Below are 17,189 nucleotides of genomic sequence, written 5' to 3'. Positions count from 1 at the left end.
TAACTAAAAATAAATAAATAATGGATAACATTTTCCCTATGATGGTGTTAGGCTAACTGGCCTATAGTTTCCTGATTTCTGTCCCCCTCCCATTTTGAATGAAGGAGTTACATTTGCTATCTTCCAATTTAATGGAATCTTCCCCAAATCTAGGGAATTTTGCAAATGCATCAACTATCTCATTAGTCACTTCTTTCAAGACCTAGGGGTGATTTGCTGCTCTATCAGGTTTTAATACAAAATGGACAGCCCATAAAGAGGTTTGGCTCATCTTATCCCAAGTCCAGGTTCTCCATCCATTAAATTGCAAGTTTCATTACATTAAAAACAGGTCAGCATTCTCTAGCCCTTTTGTTCCAGGCCTAGACTAACCCATGGCAAGGCATTTTGTTCAACTATCCAAGAAACAAACAAGTATGGAAAGGCTATTCAGACCAATCCCCTGGGTCTTGCTGTGCCTATCTTGCTGTTCTCTCCAGCCATTTTCAACGCACCCTTCTCTGCTAGACATCTGTCAGGGCTGCCTTTCTTCTCAGTTGCCTTCACACAACCCTAGGTTTCTCTGCGACCCGAGCACTTTGACCTTAATGATCTGTGTTACACATTTCCTAGCCAGATCCCAATTTGTATGCAACTGACAAAAAAGGTGCAAAACCAAACAAGGAGGATTAACCCTCCTTCTGTTGGCTCTGTGCCACTCACCATAAACTTCAAATAGGTTTCTTAAGCCAACCAAGGCCTCATAGCTGCCATTTCTCTCTCGAGCTCTTATTTTCTTGTCCTTAGTTTTGTTCCCGGCATTCCCTCCCATGCTTCATTTTCACAGAATCGCAGAATTGCCACAGTGCAGAAGGAGACCATTCAGTCCACCATGTCTGCACCGGCTTTTCCTTACTGCCCTGGTTATGCTGCTATTCCCTCTTCACTTTCTCTTCTGATCAAAACCTTTTCCACGCATGGGCTGGATTTTCATCTTCAGGTAGTAGAGTTGGAAAATTTCCCAGAGGGTGTGGTTGCTATATTCAGGTCCATCAACCTCAAAGAGTAGAGAGGCAACAACAGGGGCTGCTGAGTGCCATGGTGGTCTGTTTATTAGACACTCTCTTCCGTGTTCCTGGACTTTATCCAAGTTCTAATAACAACTGCAAAAACAAAGAACAGCATTCTGGCCCTCAACCCTACACACTCCTCATACTTGGCATCCATGCCAACTCATGCACCTCCACTCACCACAACCCTTCATACCCTCCATGCCAACTACAGCACTTTCATGCCCATTCACCCACCATACTCTGCAGAAACAATAAACCCTAAAATAGCGTGTGTGCGCTATAGCTTCAAACAGAATAAAACTCCTTTCACCACAGCTTTATAAACTGGTCAATCATCCAGACCCTTCAAAGTATCAATAACTGAAACTGCAAGCACATGAAGTTCTGAGCTCTTAAGCCACTTGCTTCCTTACTTTTTCCATTATCTTTGCCTCCGGTTAGCTGCACCTCCCCATCCAGTTATTGAAATATCTCCTTATGATACCATTCCAACCAATAGCTTCCTTTAGTCAAATTTTATTTTCTTCAAGATTAAATATTTAAAAACTGTCTGTAGCTAAACATTACTCTATATTTCCTTTTGCTAAATGAGACCTATTCTAGAGCAGAGAGCTCTGGCTGCTCTAACAGTGGTTCATTTCCTCAATCGCTACGTTGACAAACACAACACAAATAATCACTTGGTGGCCAGCACAACACAAATGGTCAACACACATGAATCTATCAAGAATCACCATCAGAGCCATCGTTTTACAATAACAGATCAAATTAATTTTTTTTTTTAATTACACAAGATTTCTAGACTTGAGATTGTGTTCTATGGTTCTATTTAACAAACTAACAACTGCAAATCCTTAACTAACGTTGTTTTATACCTCTTCCAAAACAAATGCAATTCAGCACTCCAAATGTACTTACACATGTTGAGTTGCCTGACAAAGCTGGCCATATTGTTGTGTTTGAAGTACATGGGGAGGATTTCCTTAGCAAAACGCCTCTCATTGGACACCTGAAAACAGGTGCCATTCTGCAAAAGGATAAAAACAGTAACCTGTCAACACTCGCACAGCTCAAAAATCGATAAACTGGTCATTTACAAACACAAAAATCAGCTAACAGATGGGAGACACACCAATTCAGAGAATTGAAATGGAAGTTTAAATTTCCCACGCTGCTGTGTCTCACACGCTTGGTAAATTCCACAGGAATATGGAAACGCAACCCATAAGGTTCATAAAATGCATTTTCCCCCCCATTTTGGTTTGTCTATGAAACATGTACAACTTGGTCTATATGCAAAAGTATTATATACACTAGTTTGTCCTGTTTAAAACTGGTAGACCAGAGTGATTGAAAACCTGGCCCTGGTGCTACTACTTCATTGGATGGATAAATAACAAATATCTGTTGATATTTGCTGGTTGAGTCAAGAAACTTTCTGTGGTCCGTGATATTCCCAAGAAGGCAACATATTTGGACACATCAACTGTCCATGGGTGGATTGCTACAGTTAATTGACTTCTATGGTGTGCATGAACAACACTGGAAATTATTTTTTGGATCAAGACAGTGGAATTAGTGCACACTGCCATGCATGCCTGTGTGTCAGTGCCTGGCAAGTATGGTTAATGCCCACACTATTTGAGAGTTCTGAGCATACCACTTGTGGTGCTGCAGGCAAGGATCAAGCCAAATAACACTCCCTCTAAAAAATGTTTTGTTTGTTTTTTTTTCTTTTTAAATTTTAGAGTACCCAATTATTTTTTCCAATTAAGGGGCAATTTAACATGGCCAATCCACCTACCCTGCACATCTTTGGGTTGTGGGGTGAAACCCACGCAGACACGGGGAGAACGTGCAAACTCCACACGGACAGTGACCCAGGGCCGGGATTCGAACCCGGGTCCTCAGCGCCGTAGGCAGCAATGCTAACCACTGTGCCACCGTGCTGCCCACACTCCCTCTAAAATAACCAAACGCTGGAATCAAAAACAAGAACATGGGATGTGGGTAAAACTCATCAGGTTTGGCAGCATCGGCGAGTAGAGAAAGCAGAGTTAGCATTTCAAGTCTTTTGGCTCTTTGTCAGAATTGCACACAGCAATCTCGTATGTACCACGCAGAGCCAGAAACGGGCTGTATAGAAAGTAAAACTAGAGGGATGCCTTCCCTTACAGAATGTCAGATGTCATAACGATTTATCGGTGCAACCTCCAAGTAGATTATTTTCTCACAGGCTATGCTCCACAGGATCTTCATCTTCATTTCTGTGGGGTGGACAGACAATCCAGAGGTTTTCCCATTTACCAGGTGTGACACTATGGGAGTTTGAGGGTTGGGCGCCAGGCCTAGTTTGAGATGTCTGGTTAATTGTTTTCGTTAGCATGCCACATCTCCTGCCAGTGGATCATAGAGTATGACCAAAAGGTACTGTGTGCTGTTTCCTCAACATTCTTCCAGAATGCCAAGATTCTATATTTGATACAAAATAAGAGACCAGAGCTGGACAGACATTTTCAAAGTACGATAAAATAATCTCTCACCTCTAGCTTTGTGAAAGGAAAAAGCAGTTTTAAGTGACAAGGCATCCCTGCAGTACCAGATCCATGTGTAGACGGCGCTATGTTTGGTAACTTGCATGTTATCCTGTCACATTCCTGCACTGTATTTCACACTCAAGTCAGCATTAGTTTGTGTGCAACTCTACTACAAACCACTAGGTGGCAATACAAAGAAACATTTGCAGGCTTTCACGACCAATGCTGATCCCAAGGTGGAGGAATCAGCGGCCGACTGTAAACTAATTCTATCATGCCATACCTCGAGGTAACTGTTTCTTCATGCAGCTCCCCCCCTCCTCCCCCCCCCCCCCCCCCCCCCCCCCATTTCCTAACGATTTATTAGTTGGTTGTTGGGACCCTGTACAAACTATTCCCCAATTCATTCTCACCTCCAACTAGGGTGACCATATTTTCAAAAGTCAAAACTGGGACACACTGAAGGGTTTCAAGAAAAACTAAGTCCACAAAGACACATATACTTGTTGACCAAAGTCAGGAATCTAGAAGAGGGGCAATTGAAGGCAAATGACAAAATACCCTTGAATATGTAGCGTTTGTACATTCCCCCCATGTCTGCGTGGGTTTCCTCCCCCAGTCCAAAGATGTGCGGGTTAGGTGGATTCGCCATGCTGAATTTCCCCTTGGTTCCCAGGGATGTATAGGTTAGGTTATGGGGTTAAGGTGATAGGGCAGGGTGGACGGGTGAGTTGACCTAGGTCGGCTGCTCGAGGGGTCAGTGCAGTCCTGATGGGCCTAATGGCCTCCTTCTGCACTGTAGGGATTCTATGATTTTATGTCCAGTCAGAGTTGGCAACCTTACGAAAAATGATCGTCTCCCTCCATCAGCCCACTCAAGTGTGGTTTTCCAGAGATGCCCTGGCACTCAACAATTCGCCCCTCTCCATGAAAGCATGGTGTCGTGGAAAGCTGCACCAACTTGGCTTTATAAAAGAGGTTCCAGCGTGCATCAGGGCAACAAAATCAAAAAATAGATCTGAATGTGCAGAGGAAATTTTGAATAATGTCATTTATTGATTCCTTACATAGAGCTTTAAGAAAATATCTGCTGTGTAGATGCAATGCATGAAGTTAATAAATTACCTTTTAAATTCATTTAATTGTCCTTATTTTCTCTTCTCACATTTAAGAGGAAGTGACCCCTGTTCATGAGCCACACAATCAGCCCCTACTGTAGTAGTCTGTCCATGTGTACATGTGCTCCAGGTTCAAATTCCACAACAAGACTCAATGGGCAAGGAGGGTGCATTCATAATGTGGTCAAATTAGTCTAGTATCAACTTGTAAATCCTTTGACACACGCCAATGGCAGACAGCAAGAGTGGGGAGATTCCTGGTCAGTCATGTGATGAAAAGAAATTGGAGTGGAGTCCTGGATGGCCAGTGTGAATCAGATTGGTGCCAACAGCAGTGTACAATACCCCTTACTGTCTCCTTGTCCAACCCATGATGGAGGTTATGGCACACTGTGTATCAGACCTGTCTTCAGGCAGCGAACATACATATATAGGCACTAATGCGGATTATTCCCTATGCAGTACACAACAAACTGTGCAATTCGGTTTGCAAAACACCATTATTTATTGTGCTATTATACACTGTACATAACATTCTTCACTCTTCATGTTGAAACTTACATACAAAACAGGTTTCAGTCTGTAGGCTGTACCATCCTGTACTATAAACACGTTCCAGAGGGAATGGGAGAGAAATGCTTTGTCAACCCATGAATAAACTTAGAACAATGGTAAAACTATGATTTATAATAAATTTAAGCATTGTCAGTCTTTACACTGTTAGAATAGATTCTTGCTATGCCTTTTAAAAAGGAGAATTTCACATTAAATGAAAGGAATATTAAATTGTGCCCGAATGCTACAACACACTAGAAATTATTGGTTCCGAATTACTAGATCGGTGGAAAGTGCATGGTTCTAAAACGAACATTCAAACAATGTTAAAGTGCGCTTCCTTGAATCATTGACTTCTAGCCTGAAGGAACTCATTCACTGTTTTCCCCCATTCAGCATAGGCACCTCAGGGCGACTGTTGTTGCAGACGAGGAGTGGGTGGGTGCAGTTAAAGCATTTCTTGTTTTCTTCAATCAAATTGTCTACACTGTAAAACAGCCCCATCGCTTTGATATTGCAAGCTTAAAAGAAGCCGGCACCCAAGAAAGGAGATGGGGGGGGGGAAAGTCTGCTTAAATGGCAAGCATTAATCCTTGAAACTGAGCTTTTTACACAGTGCAGGGGACACATTTTAGTGGTCAGGTAAAGATGAGGGGACTCAAGGGAAGAAAAAGTGTGAAGAGACACCATTAGGTGAAAACCCAGACAATTTGAGTAATTTGGAGAAACTGTTGGGGTGGCCCCAGCAAAGTTGGGATTTCCGGTCCCCTCCGTACCCCACCCTATCCCAACTCACCTCAGCATCACCTTATATTCCTCCAATTTTCTACTTCTTGGACTCTGGAGCCCACATACATTTTGGCCCCTCCCACTTACATAGTTTCATGCAGAAAACTCTTTGCAATCCTGCCCCTACGCCCCACCAAATATATGAAAAACAAATCTACAACATACCTTTCCTTACTCACTAACCTCTCAGATGGCCCTTCCCCAATGGGTTATATCTCTTCTCTAGAGTGAACATTCAGGTACAATCTGCACCACCCCCTCATCTACGTTTACCCTTCCCACACTTTAAAAAATGTTGTCATTACCTTCCCCCTCTCTTTGCTCTCACATAGAAGTTTGCCCTTTACTCTCCTACCCTACACCCTAACTGTCCTACCCTACACCCTCCCTCCCCCCAATCCTCAAGCCAGAATAGACTAATTTGACTTTTTCTGACCTTCCTGTCTGCTGAAGTATCTCCTTCCACAGACTGGGCCCCAGTTGTCCCTATGCCCTCTAACTTCACTTGAACTAATTACAACATTTGGTCTGGACCCCTCATTAACAAGCAACCTCCTCCTTCACCTTCAGGTACCAAGCCTCAAGGAGGCATTGGTGACCATGGATTTCCATGATTTTGCGAAGTACTGCAGTGGTTTGCCATTGTCTTCTGTGGTATGACTGACCAGGAAACTGTCCCACTCTTCCGGCCTGCCTCAGATGTATTGGAAGGATTTACAGGATGATAATCAACCAGCGTGACCCTCAAGACCCAAGATGGTACTTGCGGTGGCAGGAACGCTATCATGGAACCACAAGGCCTTCTTTCCAATGCTGCAGAAGATTATACTGCAATATTAGATTTATTTTTTTTTAAACTGGTCATTTGGGGTTATTTAGACACTGCCCACTTCTTTGTGATCATTGTTATTCTCCATTGTTGATCTTCACACTATAATGTTTTATGAAGTGTATCGACAATTTAAAGATCACGAATAAGAATGATATTCTCGGCGCCATTGTTGTTCACTGCTTCTGAGACACAGACCTATGTAAAACAATCCAATGTAAATTGTATGGCATGCAGGGAGAAAAAAAACCCATCACAATTCTTATGTGGGACAGGTTCTACATGGGACAAATGAATACATATACTAGCAATATTGCCACTGTAAAACACTTCAGATTCAAATTCTGGAAGCAATCAGGTCAGTCAGCCTCTGTGGAGAAGATAATGTTGGGTTAAGACCGGAAACATTAAGCCTACTTTCTTCGCTCCACAAATGCCTGACCTGCAGACTGTTTCCAACACTTTGTTTTTATTCAATATTTCCAACAATTTGTGGCATTGTTTTTTACCTGCTATATCATGTATTTATTGCAATAATAATCAAGTTGACTGTTACCATACATAATCTTTTCATGTGTCTGGGTACTTACTTTGATCAACAATTTGCCTTTCATCTGACAAAGCATCCCAAGGTGCTCAGTGGGAGTGGCAAACACAATTTGACCAAGAGCTACAAAAAGAGGAACAGGGTAGCTGACCAAAAGCTTGGCCAAAATGGGGTTTAAAGGAAGATAGGTAGATAGTGGGAGGGGGGTAAGGAGGGCATCCAGATTCTATGGCCTTGGCAGCTGAAGATACATCCAGCAATGAAGGAATTTTGGATTTTGAATCAGGGATTTTGAAGAGGCCACAATTAGCAAAACACAAATATCTGAGGGTTGTGGGGCGAAAGGGGATTACAGAGATAAGGAGAGGCAAGGCTGTGGAGGAACTTGAAAGCATGGACCTGAACTTTACGATCGAGGTATTGCTTAACTGGGAGCCAAATGTAGGTCAGCGAGCACAGGAACGATAGGTGAACAGTACTTGGTGCAAGTGAAGACCGTGCGGCTGGATTTTGGATACCCTCAAGTTTACAGAATGAGAGAGACTGGCCAGATCACATAGGCATTGCTGAAAGGTCACCAACCTAAAACGTTGGGCTGGAGTTTCAATCCGGGGTCAGGAACCTGACACCCAGATCATTGCTCGGCCCCAACCCCACATGCAAAGCCCCTGATTGGCCTGGAGACAAGCTCAGCATCCAATTAGGAATAAGGAGTGGCCTGGAGGCAAAACCACAAAATGGATGATGATTTTAAAGAGCAAACAGAAGCCATTACTTGGCTTTCCATTGCTTGAAGGTACGGAGCTGTGGTTCAGTGGTGGCCTGGACAGGCATCCTAGGGGGCCCCATACTTTTCTGTAGCCACCCTTGAGGTTTTGACAGATGGAATCTCCAAGAGGAGAATGTGTTGTTTTCTCTGTTCTGAAGAAATCCCCCAAGATGGCATGGATGCAAGTGGCTACGGAGGTCAGCAGTCCAGGAGTCACAAGAGGATGTGGCTGCAGTGCAAAATACACTTCAATGATTTGATACGGTCTGGAAAGGAGAATGGAAAATGACAGCTGTGACAAGCCTGTCACTCTATCTAAATCAGCATACACACAAGCTAAGCAGACGGAGTTCTCCTTAACGCTGTCGGATCAAGTAGGCAGTTGCATCACTTAAGGGATTAGCAACCCTTGCCATTCAGCAAAAGATATGAATATTTTGCACCTTCTTCCTGGTAAAACAACTCAGACCCTCCTTTAATATTTAACAACCAAGCCTTCCAAGCTTGCTGTCAGGTAGAATTCAGAACAGATCACATGACCCCGTGATTTCACAATTTAACCCTAAATTAAAGAGACAGTCCCAACACATAACAATCTTACAAACTTCATATTTGCAGTATCAGCTCCAGTGATCTTGGCAGTTGCATGTACGGCTGCTATGAAGCCACGAGACATCAGATCATTGCAGACATGAGTGCAAATCATCTGTGGCACAGGCGCTCCATCACTTGCAGGTAGGTAACTTTTGACCGGTACACCCAATGTCTCAGGTAGCAACTTGTTCCTCTTGTAGCCTCCCACTGTGCTCCTCTCGTCTCCCTCTGACCAGGAAGATGCATCAGCTGAAGCCTCTCCTTACTACTTTATTCAATATCAAAATAGCCTGTTCCAACGCAAACTTTCATCTGCTGCTCATTGGTCACCAGAGCTTTTTCCAACTCCAATGCCCAACGATGCCAGCAGTGTCACATCCCTCTCAAAGAGTCCAACTGCTCATTGTTCAAAAACACAATCTTCAGCACTACCAATGACAAACGACTCTGTTTAATTGGTTAAGCAGCTGAGTTTATCATTCATGTCGCATAACCACCTAGCCCTCATGGTTCCTCCCGGTGTTCCAAACAGTGACATCTCAATGTGTCACTGACCTTCCATTTTCCATGCCTCTGAAATCTGTGTTGCTCTGATGGCTGCAAGTGCCATGATTTGATTTGATTTATTATTGTCACATGCATTAGTATACAGTGAAAAGTATTGTTTCTTGCATGCTGCACAAACAATGCATACCGTGCATAGGGAAGGAGAGACTGCAGATATATAATGTTACAGTTATAGTAAGGTGTAGAGAAAAGATCAATTAATACAAGGTAGGTCCATTCAAAAGTCTGAAGGCAGTAGAGAAGAAGCTGTTCTCGAGTCGGTTGGTACGTGACCTTAAACTTTGGTATCTTTTTCCTGATGGAAGGAGATGGAAGAGAGTATGTCCGGGGTGCGTGGGGTCCTTAATTATGCTGGCTGCCTTTCTGAGGCATCAGGAATTATAGATAGAGTCAATGGATGGGAGGCTGGTTTGCGTGATGGAATGGGCTACATTCACAACCTTTTGTAGTTTCCTGCGGTCTTGGGCAGAGCAGGCTCCATACCAAGCTGTGATCCAACCAGAGAAAATGCTTTCTACGAGGCATCTGTAGAGGTTGGTGAGGGTCGTAGCTGACATGCCAAATAGAACATATAACAGTACAGCACAGAACAGGCCCTTCGGCCCTCAATGTTGTGCCGAGCCATGATCACCCTACTCAAACCCACGTATCCACCCTATACCCGTAACCCAACAACCCCCCCCTTAACCTTACTTTTATTAGGACACTACGGGCAATTTAGCATGGCCAATCCACCTAACCCGCACATCTTTGGACTGTGGGAGGAAACCGGAGCACCCGGAGGAAACCCACGCACACAGGGGGAGGACGTGCAGACTCCACACAGACAGTGACCCAGCCGGGAATCGAACCTGGGACCCTGGAGCTGTGAAGCATTTATGCTAACCACCATGCTACCCTGCTGCCCCCTAATGTCCTTAGTCTTCTGAGAAAGTAGAGTCGTTGGTGGGCTTTCTTAACTATAGTGTCAACAAGGGGGGACCAGGACAGGCTGTTGGTGATCTGCACATCTAAAAACTTGAAGCTCTCGACCCTTTCTCCTTCGTTCCCATTGATGTAGACAGGGGCATGTTCTCCACTACGCTTCCTGAAGTCAATGACAATCTCCTTCGTTTTGTTGACATTGAAGGAGAGATTATTGTCATCGCACCAGTTCACCAGATTCTCTGTCTCATTCCTATACTCTGTCTCGTCATTGTTTGAAATACGACCCACTATGGTGGTGTCATCAGCAAATTTGAAAATCGAGTTGGAGGGGAATTTGGCCACACAGTCATAGGTGTATAAAGAGTATAGTAGGGGGCTGAGGACACAGCCTTGTGGGGCACCGGTGTTGAGGATGATGATCGTGGATGAGGTGTTGTTGCCTATCTTTACTGATTGTGGTCTGTGGGTTAGAAAGTTCAGGATCCAGACGCAGAGGGAGGAGCCGAGGCCACGGAGTTTGGAGATGCGTTTTGTAGGAATTATGGTGTTGAAGGCTGAGCTGTAGTTGATAAATAGGAGTTTGACATAGGTGTCTTTTTATCTAGGTGTTCCAGGGTAGAGTGCAGGGCCATGGAGATAGCATCTGCTATGGACCTGTGGTAGGCGAACTGTAGTGGATCAAGGCAATCTGGGAGGCTGGAGTTGATTCGTGCCATGACTAACCTTTCGAAGCACTTCATGATGATAGATGGTAGAGCCACTGGACGATGGTCATTAAGGCACGCTGCTTGACTTTTTTTGGCACAGGGATGATGGTCGTCTTCTTGAAGCAGATAGGGACCTCAGATTGTTGTAAAGAGAGATTGAAGATGTCTGCGAATACCCCCACCAGCTGATCCACGCAAGACCCGAGTGCTCGTCAGGGTACCCTATCCGGGCCAATGGCTTTCCGTGGGTTGACCTTCGAGAAGGCTGCTCTGACGTCTGCAGTGGTGATCTCAGATACAAGTTCATCCACGGCTTCTGGGGTGGAGGGCTCGCTCTCGCTAACCTCTTGCTCAAAGCGGGCATAGAATGCATTGAGATCAGGGAACCGACGCTTTTACATGCCTTCATCTTGTAGCCCGTTATGTCTTGTAGACCTTGCCATAGATGGCGGGGATCCGTGCAGCTAGCCTGGGACTCGAGCTTGGTCCGGTACTGTCTTTTGGTATCTTTGATGGATTTATTTGGATCATATCTGGCTTTCTTGTAGAGGTAGACTTCAGACCTAGACTTCAGCAAGCAATGGATACTCCTGTTCATCCAGGGTTTCCAGTTGGGAAACATGCAGATTTGCTTCTTTGTCACAGTCTTCTACACACTTACTAATGAAGTCAGTTACTGTAGTGGCTTCCTCATTAAGGCTGGTCGCAGAGTTTTTAATTACTGACCAGTCCGCTGACTCGAAGCAGTCTCGTAGGAGATCATCAGATTCCTCAGACCAACAATGCACGACTTTCTTTGATGGATTCTTCCGCTTCAGTTTTTGCTTATAAACCGGGAGCAGGAGCACAGCCTTGTGGTCAAAGTGTGGCCAGGCGGCAGCAAGCTCAATAATCTCTAAATTGGAGGCATGCAGGTTGTCAGCTCTCTCCAACCCCACCAACATTGCTTATGGAGATAAGGATCTAGTGACACCATTCAAGATCACAAATTTCAAAGTGTGCCTGCCCTTCCCTTAGGGGCTTTTGAAAATCTAGCATATTCGCTCTATCTCTCTCTCTCTCCACAGATACAGCCTACTGAGTAATTCCAGAATTTTCTGCTTTAACATTCTTCTTTTTTGGTTTTGTTTTTAATTTAGAGTACCCAATTGTTTTCCAATTAGGGGGCAATTGAGCATGGCCAATCCACCTAACCTGCATATCTTTCGGTTGTGGGGGCAAAACGCACGATTCACAGGGAGAATGTTTACATGCATTTTTTTTAAAGTAATGCTCGTGGCCTAGTCATACAATCGCTGGATCTTGCATATTTGTCATGTCTCCTTTCCATCCGTACCGACATGATTCCTTCTATTTAATTGCACTCCGTTCCCATTCCTGGGTTGAACCGGTCTTGCACTGACTGGGTTGCATTTTTCCTGGGTGGATATATTTTTCCCCCTTCCTACGCTGGAGCTGCTCCCCTCTCTTGTCTCCCTTGCCGGCTTCCTTCAGATGCGCGCGCGCTACGCACGTGCATCACTTTTGTATCAACAAATACTTGGGCTCCAGCCAATCAGCGGCGACGCCCGGGGAGCGCGTTCTAAAATAACCAGCCGCCCAATCGGCGCGGGGCAGCATCCACGGCGCGGGCCAATCAGACAAGAGGGGCGCGGCGCTGGCCGAGGGCCCACGTGGGTGGGGGGAGGCGACCTTCACTCTATCCCGTCCGCTTTCTCCCGGTCCAGGTAGCACCCCCTCCCTAATGCAGACGAACAATCAATGAGTAAATAAGAAGGCAATACTGGAGCTCGGAATATCCGACTGCTCCAAAATGCTGCCCTGCCTGCTGCATTTTCTACTGCCTCTGTACAACTTGCACTGCAATGAGCTTTCTCTTCTTTAACAAGTGCGACACAGGTTTGGGAGCCACTCAAGGCCTGGAGTGGAACGAGTGCCCCCCTCCCCCGCCCCACATACAATATTAATCAGAAACTAAATAAATATTCGTGAATACTGAACGCCAAAGATCGTTCCTTCTGTTTGCAATGATTATTCCCATGGGGTTTGGTGGATATAGATTTTTTTAAATAAAGCTGCTGCGTTTAAAAGAACATCTGGGGAAAATAGACATCCCAAATAAAGAGAGAAAGTAGGTTTTCGTTTTCAAAACCTGGAAAAAATAATTCCGATTTATTATCACATTCTGCTACCATCGAGAAGAAACGTTCTCATCTCCACTTCCCAATTTTAAAAAACACTTTCTACTCTCTTTCCTCCTCCTTCCCCCCCCCCCCGGACATACTGTTGGTGGTCATTAAGAATGCAAGTTAAATATTGATCTGTACCAAAAAGGTTAATGTTATGAATGCAGACATTAAATAAGCAGAAGCAACATACGCACTCAGTCTGGAGCCCGTCCCTCCTTCAATGTCTAATTCAGCTGGCATTTAATTGCATTCCAGCACAGGGTAACTTTGATGAAAAATTAAATATTTTGCTTTCCCCCCGCCCCCAATATATAATACATATTATACATATATATATATATATATATTCTGCATCGATTTCGAAAGCAACAATGAATGTGCGAATTCATCCAGATATTATGGGGAGCTGATAAAACGTAACCTGATCCGTACTAAAGACAATATTAACATGTTTCAGTATTACTCACTCGACTCCAGGAGATTAGGTCATCTGTCCCTGGATCTTCCACCAAGGTCCATAACTTGGTCAAAAACGCAGGCACGTTGCAATTTTGCTTCATCTCTCAAAAATTTTAATTTTTGCAAAAACAAAGTTCCCAGTGCACTTCTCCCACCCTCCCCCAGTACGCTCCTTTTCCCACTGAGGGAAATCTGCTCTGATGACTGCGGTTGTTTACTTCCCACTCGCTGAATTCCCGGTTGTTGAATAGCGTTTGTTGCTGAAGTCCATGCTCGACTCAACCTGTGGGCGGGACCACTTGCTGCCGCTGTCAGTCCCACAGAGGGCCGGCACATACCAGGCTCTCCGACCAATCAGAAAGGGACCTTGGCTTTGAGAGACAGCTATCTTGGCCAATCGAAAAGGAGAGGGGTGGGGCTAGCGCTGATCCGTGAGCTGTCACTTGGCAGGGATGGAGCTGCGCATGCGCAAGTCGGCTGATTATGGGCTGTCCCGCATGTGGGGGATGAGTGGTTTTAAGTTGGACACATGTAAAGGGACTGGGGTCAGCTTCACAAACTAAATTTGGGCAGGGTGATGGAGCAAAGGAAAGGGGACTTCCGCAGGTGGGACATGCTGCGGCTGTCATTGGCGGGGAGGGCACAGACAGTGAAAATTACAGTCCTCCCGAGATTACTGTTTGTGCTTCAGTGTCTTCCAATCTTTTGTGTGTCAACATTCAACTAGTGTAAGAAAATGTGTATTAAATCAATTACACAAAGGCCACTGTGGTAAGGAGATAATCAGGAACTATTTTTGGTGGCCAGGGCTAGATGCTGAAATCGAGAAGAAAGCGGGAATGGGTTTGTCTTGTACTAAAGTGTGGAAACTGCCATCATTACCCCCATGGGAGTGATCAGAAGAGGCCTGGCAAGGGATAAATGTTGATTATGCCAGAACGTTTAAAGGTCAATGTTTATCACTCTAGTTGATGCTCACTCAAAATTGCCTGAAGATGCCATCATGAAGACAATGTCAACCGAGAAAAATGTTGACTTCAGTGGCGGCCATGGGGTGAGCGGTCGCACATTTGGTGGCTCCCACTCAAGGCAATATTTTTTGGTCTTTTCCTCGACTAAACAGCAACGTTTTTGATGGCAGGAGTAGCTGTAGAAAGTGTTACTCCTCTGGTGTGATTGGTGGATGGATCCACAAACTATGAGTGACGTGAGAAGAAAAGAGCTGTTGGAGCAGGAGAGTCTTCGTGGTGTGCCATTTGTTAAAATGTAGGAGGGCAAGGGAGCTGCTCTGGAAGACCTGGCCAAAGTGGTGGAGATGATTAAAGCAGGGATAGAGAGAGTGGAGCAGATGCTGGAGTCCCAGGGACGGGCGATCCAGAAAGAGGAGGCGGTGGGGGAGCACGAGAGACAATTGGCCTCGTTGATGGTCGAGGTGGTGGCGATGCGGGAGACCCAGAAGAGGCTGAAGGAGAAGGCGGAGGATTTGGAGAACCGCTCCAGAAGACAGAAGCTGAGGATTATGGGGATGCCCAAAGGAGCGGAGGCTGGCATGTACGTGGCCAAAATATTGGAACAGTTGATGGGGGAGGGGGCCTTTGACCGGCTCCTGGAGGTCGACGGAGTGCACAGGGCACTGATGAGGAGGCCGCAAGGGGGGAGAGCTGCCAAGGGTGTTCCCGATTGAGGCAAGAGGGCAGGAGAGGAGATATGGGGAGATGCCGTTTACGGTAGTATGGGCGAGTTTTAGATATTTGGGCATTCAGGTGACGCGGGGTTGGGAGCAGTTGCACAAGTTGAACTTGACGCAGTTGATGGAGCAGATGAAGGCGGACTTTAAGAGGTGGGACGTGCTGCCAATGTCGCTGACGGGACGGTTGCAGACAATACAAATGACGGTGCTGCCAAGATTTCTGTTCATGTTTCAGAACCTCCCAATCTTTATCCCAAAGGCGTTCTTCAAAAAGGTCAATGCGTTGATTTCTGGGTTTGTGTGCGCGGCGAAGACCCACGGGTCAGGAGGGCTTTTTTGGAGCAGGGGCGAAATGGGGAGAGGCGGCACATTGGCGCAGTGGTTAGCACTGCTACCTCATGGCACCGAGGATCCGGGTTCGATCCTGGCCCCGGATCACTGTCCTTATGAATTTTGCACATTCTCTCCGTGTCTGCTTGGTTTTACCCCCACAGCCCAAAGATGTGCAGGGTAGGTGAATTGGCCACACTAAATTGCCCCTCAATTGGCAAAAAATTGAATTGGGTACTTTTAATTTATTTTTTAAAAAGTACTACTGGGCGACAAACAACGCTATGGTTAGGAAATGGGTAGTGGGGGAAGGGTCAGTGTGGTGGCCTCTTGTAAGGGAACAAGCTTAAGGGCGTTGTTAGCAGCGCCTCTGCCATTCTCGCCGGCCAGACTCCATGAGCCCAGTGGTGGCGTCGGCCTTGAGGGTGTGGGGACAGTGGAGGCAGCATTTGAGACTGGAGGGTGCCTTGGTGAGGGCACCGACTTTTGACAACCATAAGTTTGCACTGGTGGGGGTGTTGGGGGGGGGGGGGGGGGGGTGCTTGGATACAAGGTTTTGGGGGTGGCGGCAGATATTGAGCGATTCGGTGACCTGTTTATAGGGGGCAGATTCATGAAGTTGGAGGACCTAGAGCAAGAGTATGTGTTGCCCAAGGGGAATAGTTTTAGGTACCTGCAGGTTCAGGATTTTGTGAGGGCAGAGTGCCGTCCTTTTCTGGGCTACCGCCCCTGGGGTTGCAGGATAAGGTACTGTCAAAGGAGGAGATAGTGGAGGGGAAGGTGTCCAAGGTCTACAAGAAGCTGATGGATTGGGAAGGGGTCCTGGTGGGGGACATAAAGCATAAGTGAGAGAGGAGCTGGGAGGAGAAGTGGAGGCCAGGGTGTGGGCTCAGGCCCTGCCGAGGTTGAATGTGTCCTCGTCATGTGCGAGCCTAAGCCTTATTCAATTTAAGGTAATTCATAGAGAATATATTTTTTTTAAATTTAGAGTACCCAATTATTTTTTTATCCAACTAAGGGGCAATTTAGCATGGCCAATCCACCGAGCCTGCACATCTTTGGGTTGTGGGGGTGGAACCCAGGCAAACACAGGAAGAATGTGCAAACTCCACACGGAGAGTGACCTGGGACCGGGATCGAACCCGGGTCCTCAGCGCTGTGAGCCAGCAGTGCTAAATTCATAGAACATATATGTCGATAGCACTGAAGAGTAGGTTGTTTGAGGGGGTATAGGATAGGTATAGGCGGTGCGCGCGGAGGCTGTGAATCACATCCACATGTTTTGGGCACATCCCAAACTAAAGGGGACCTGGCAGTGGTTTGTGGATTGGTAATGTCCCAGGTGCTGTGGGGTGATGGTGTCCCTGAGTTCAGAGGTAATGATATTCGGGCTGTCGGTAGACCTGGGAGTCCAGGAGGCGAGAGAGGCTGATGTCTTGGCCTTTGCCTCCCTGTTAGCCCAGAGACGGATCTTGCTTGGATGGAGGATCTCGGAGCCACCCAATGTGGGGGTGGGTAAGTGACCTGGCA

The 17,189-nt window shown here is 45.9% G+C and overlaps 1 protein-coding gene across 1 annotated transcript in view; it reads right to left on the bottom strand.

Annotated features, from left to right (window-relative positions):
• LOC119952018 (heat shock factor protein 1-like) overlaps positions 1-13,918 on the bottom strand; it is a 57,076-nt gene extending 43,158 nt beyond the window's left edge. The window contains exons 1-2 of the mRNA XM_038775484.1: positions 13,648-13,918; positions 1,971-2,079 (exon numbers count right to left, since the gene is read on the bottom strand). Coding sequence (XP_038631412.1) covers positions 1,971-2,079; positions 13,648-13,740 — 202 coding nt within the window. The 5' untranslated portion in view covers positions 13,741-13,918. The remainder of the gene's footprint in view (positions 1-1,970; positions 2,080-13,647) is intronic.
• Between the last annotated feature and the right edge of the window lie 3,271 nt (positions 13,919-17,189).

Source organism: Scyliorhinus canicula, chromosome 17 (genome assembly GCF_902713615.1).
Source record: "Scyliorhinus canicula chromosome 17, sScyCan1.1, whole genome shotgun sequence".
Lineage (NCBI taxonomy): Eukaryota > Metazoa > Chordata > Chondrichthyes > Carcharhiniformes > Scyliorhinidae > Scyliorhinus > Scyliorhinus canicula.
This window is presented reverse-complemented; position numbering and strand designations above follow the sequence as displayed.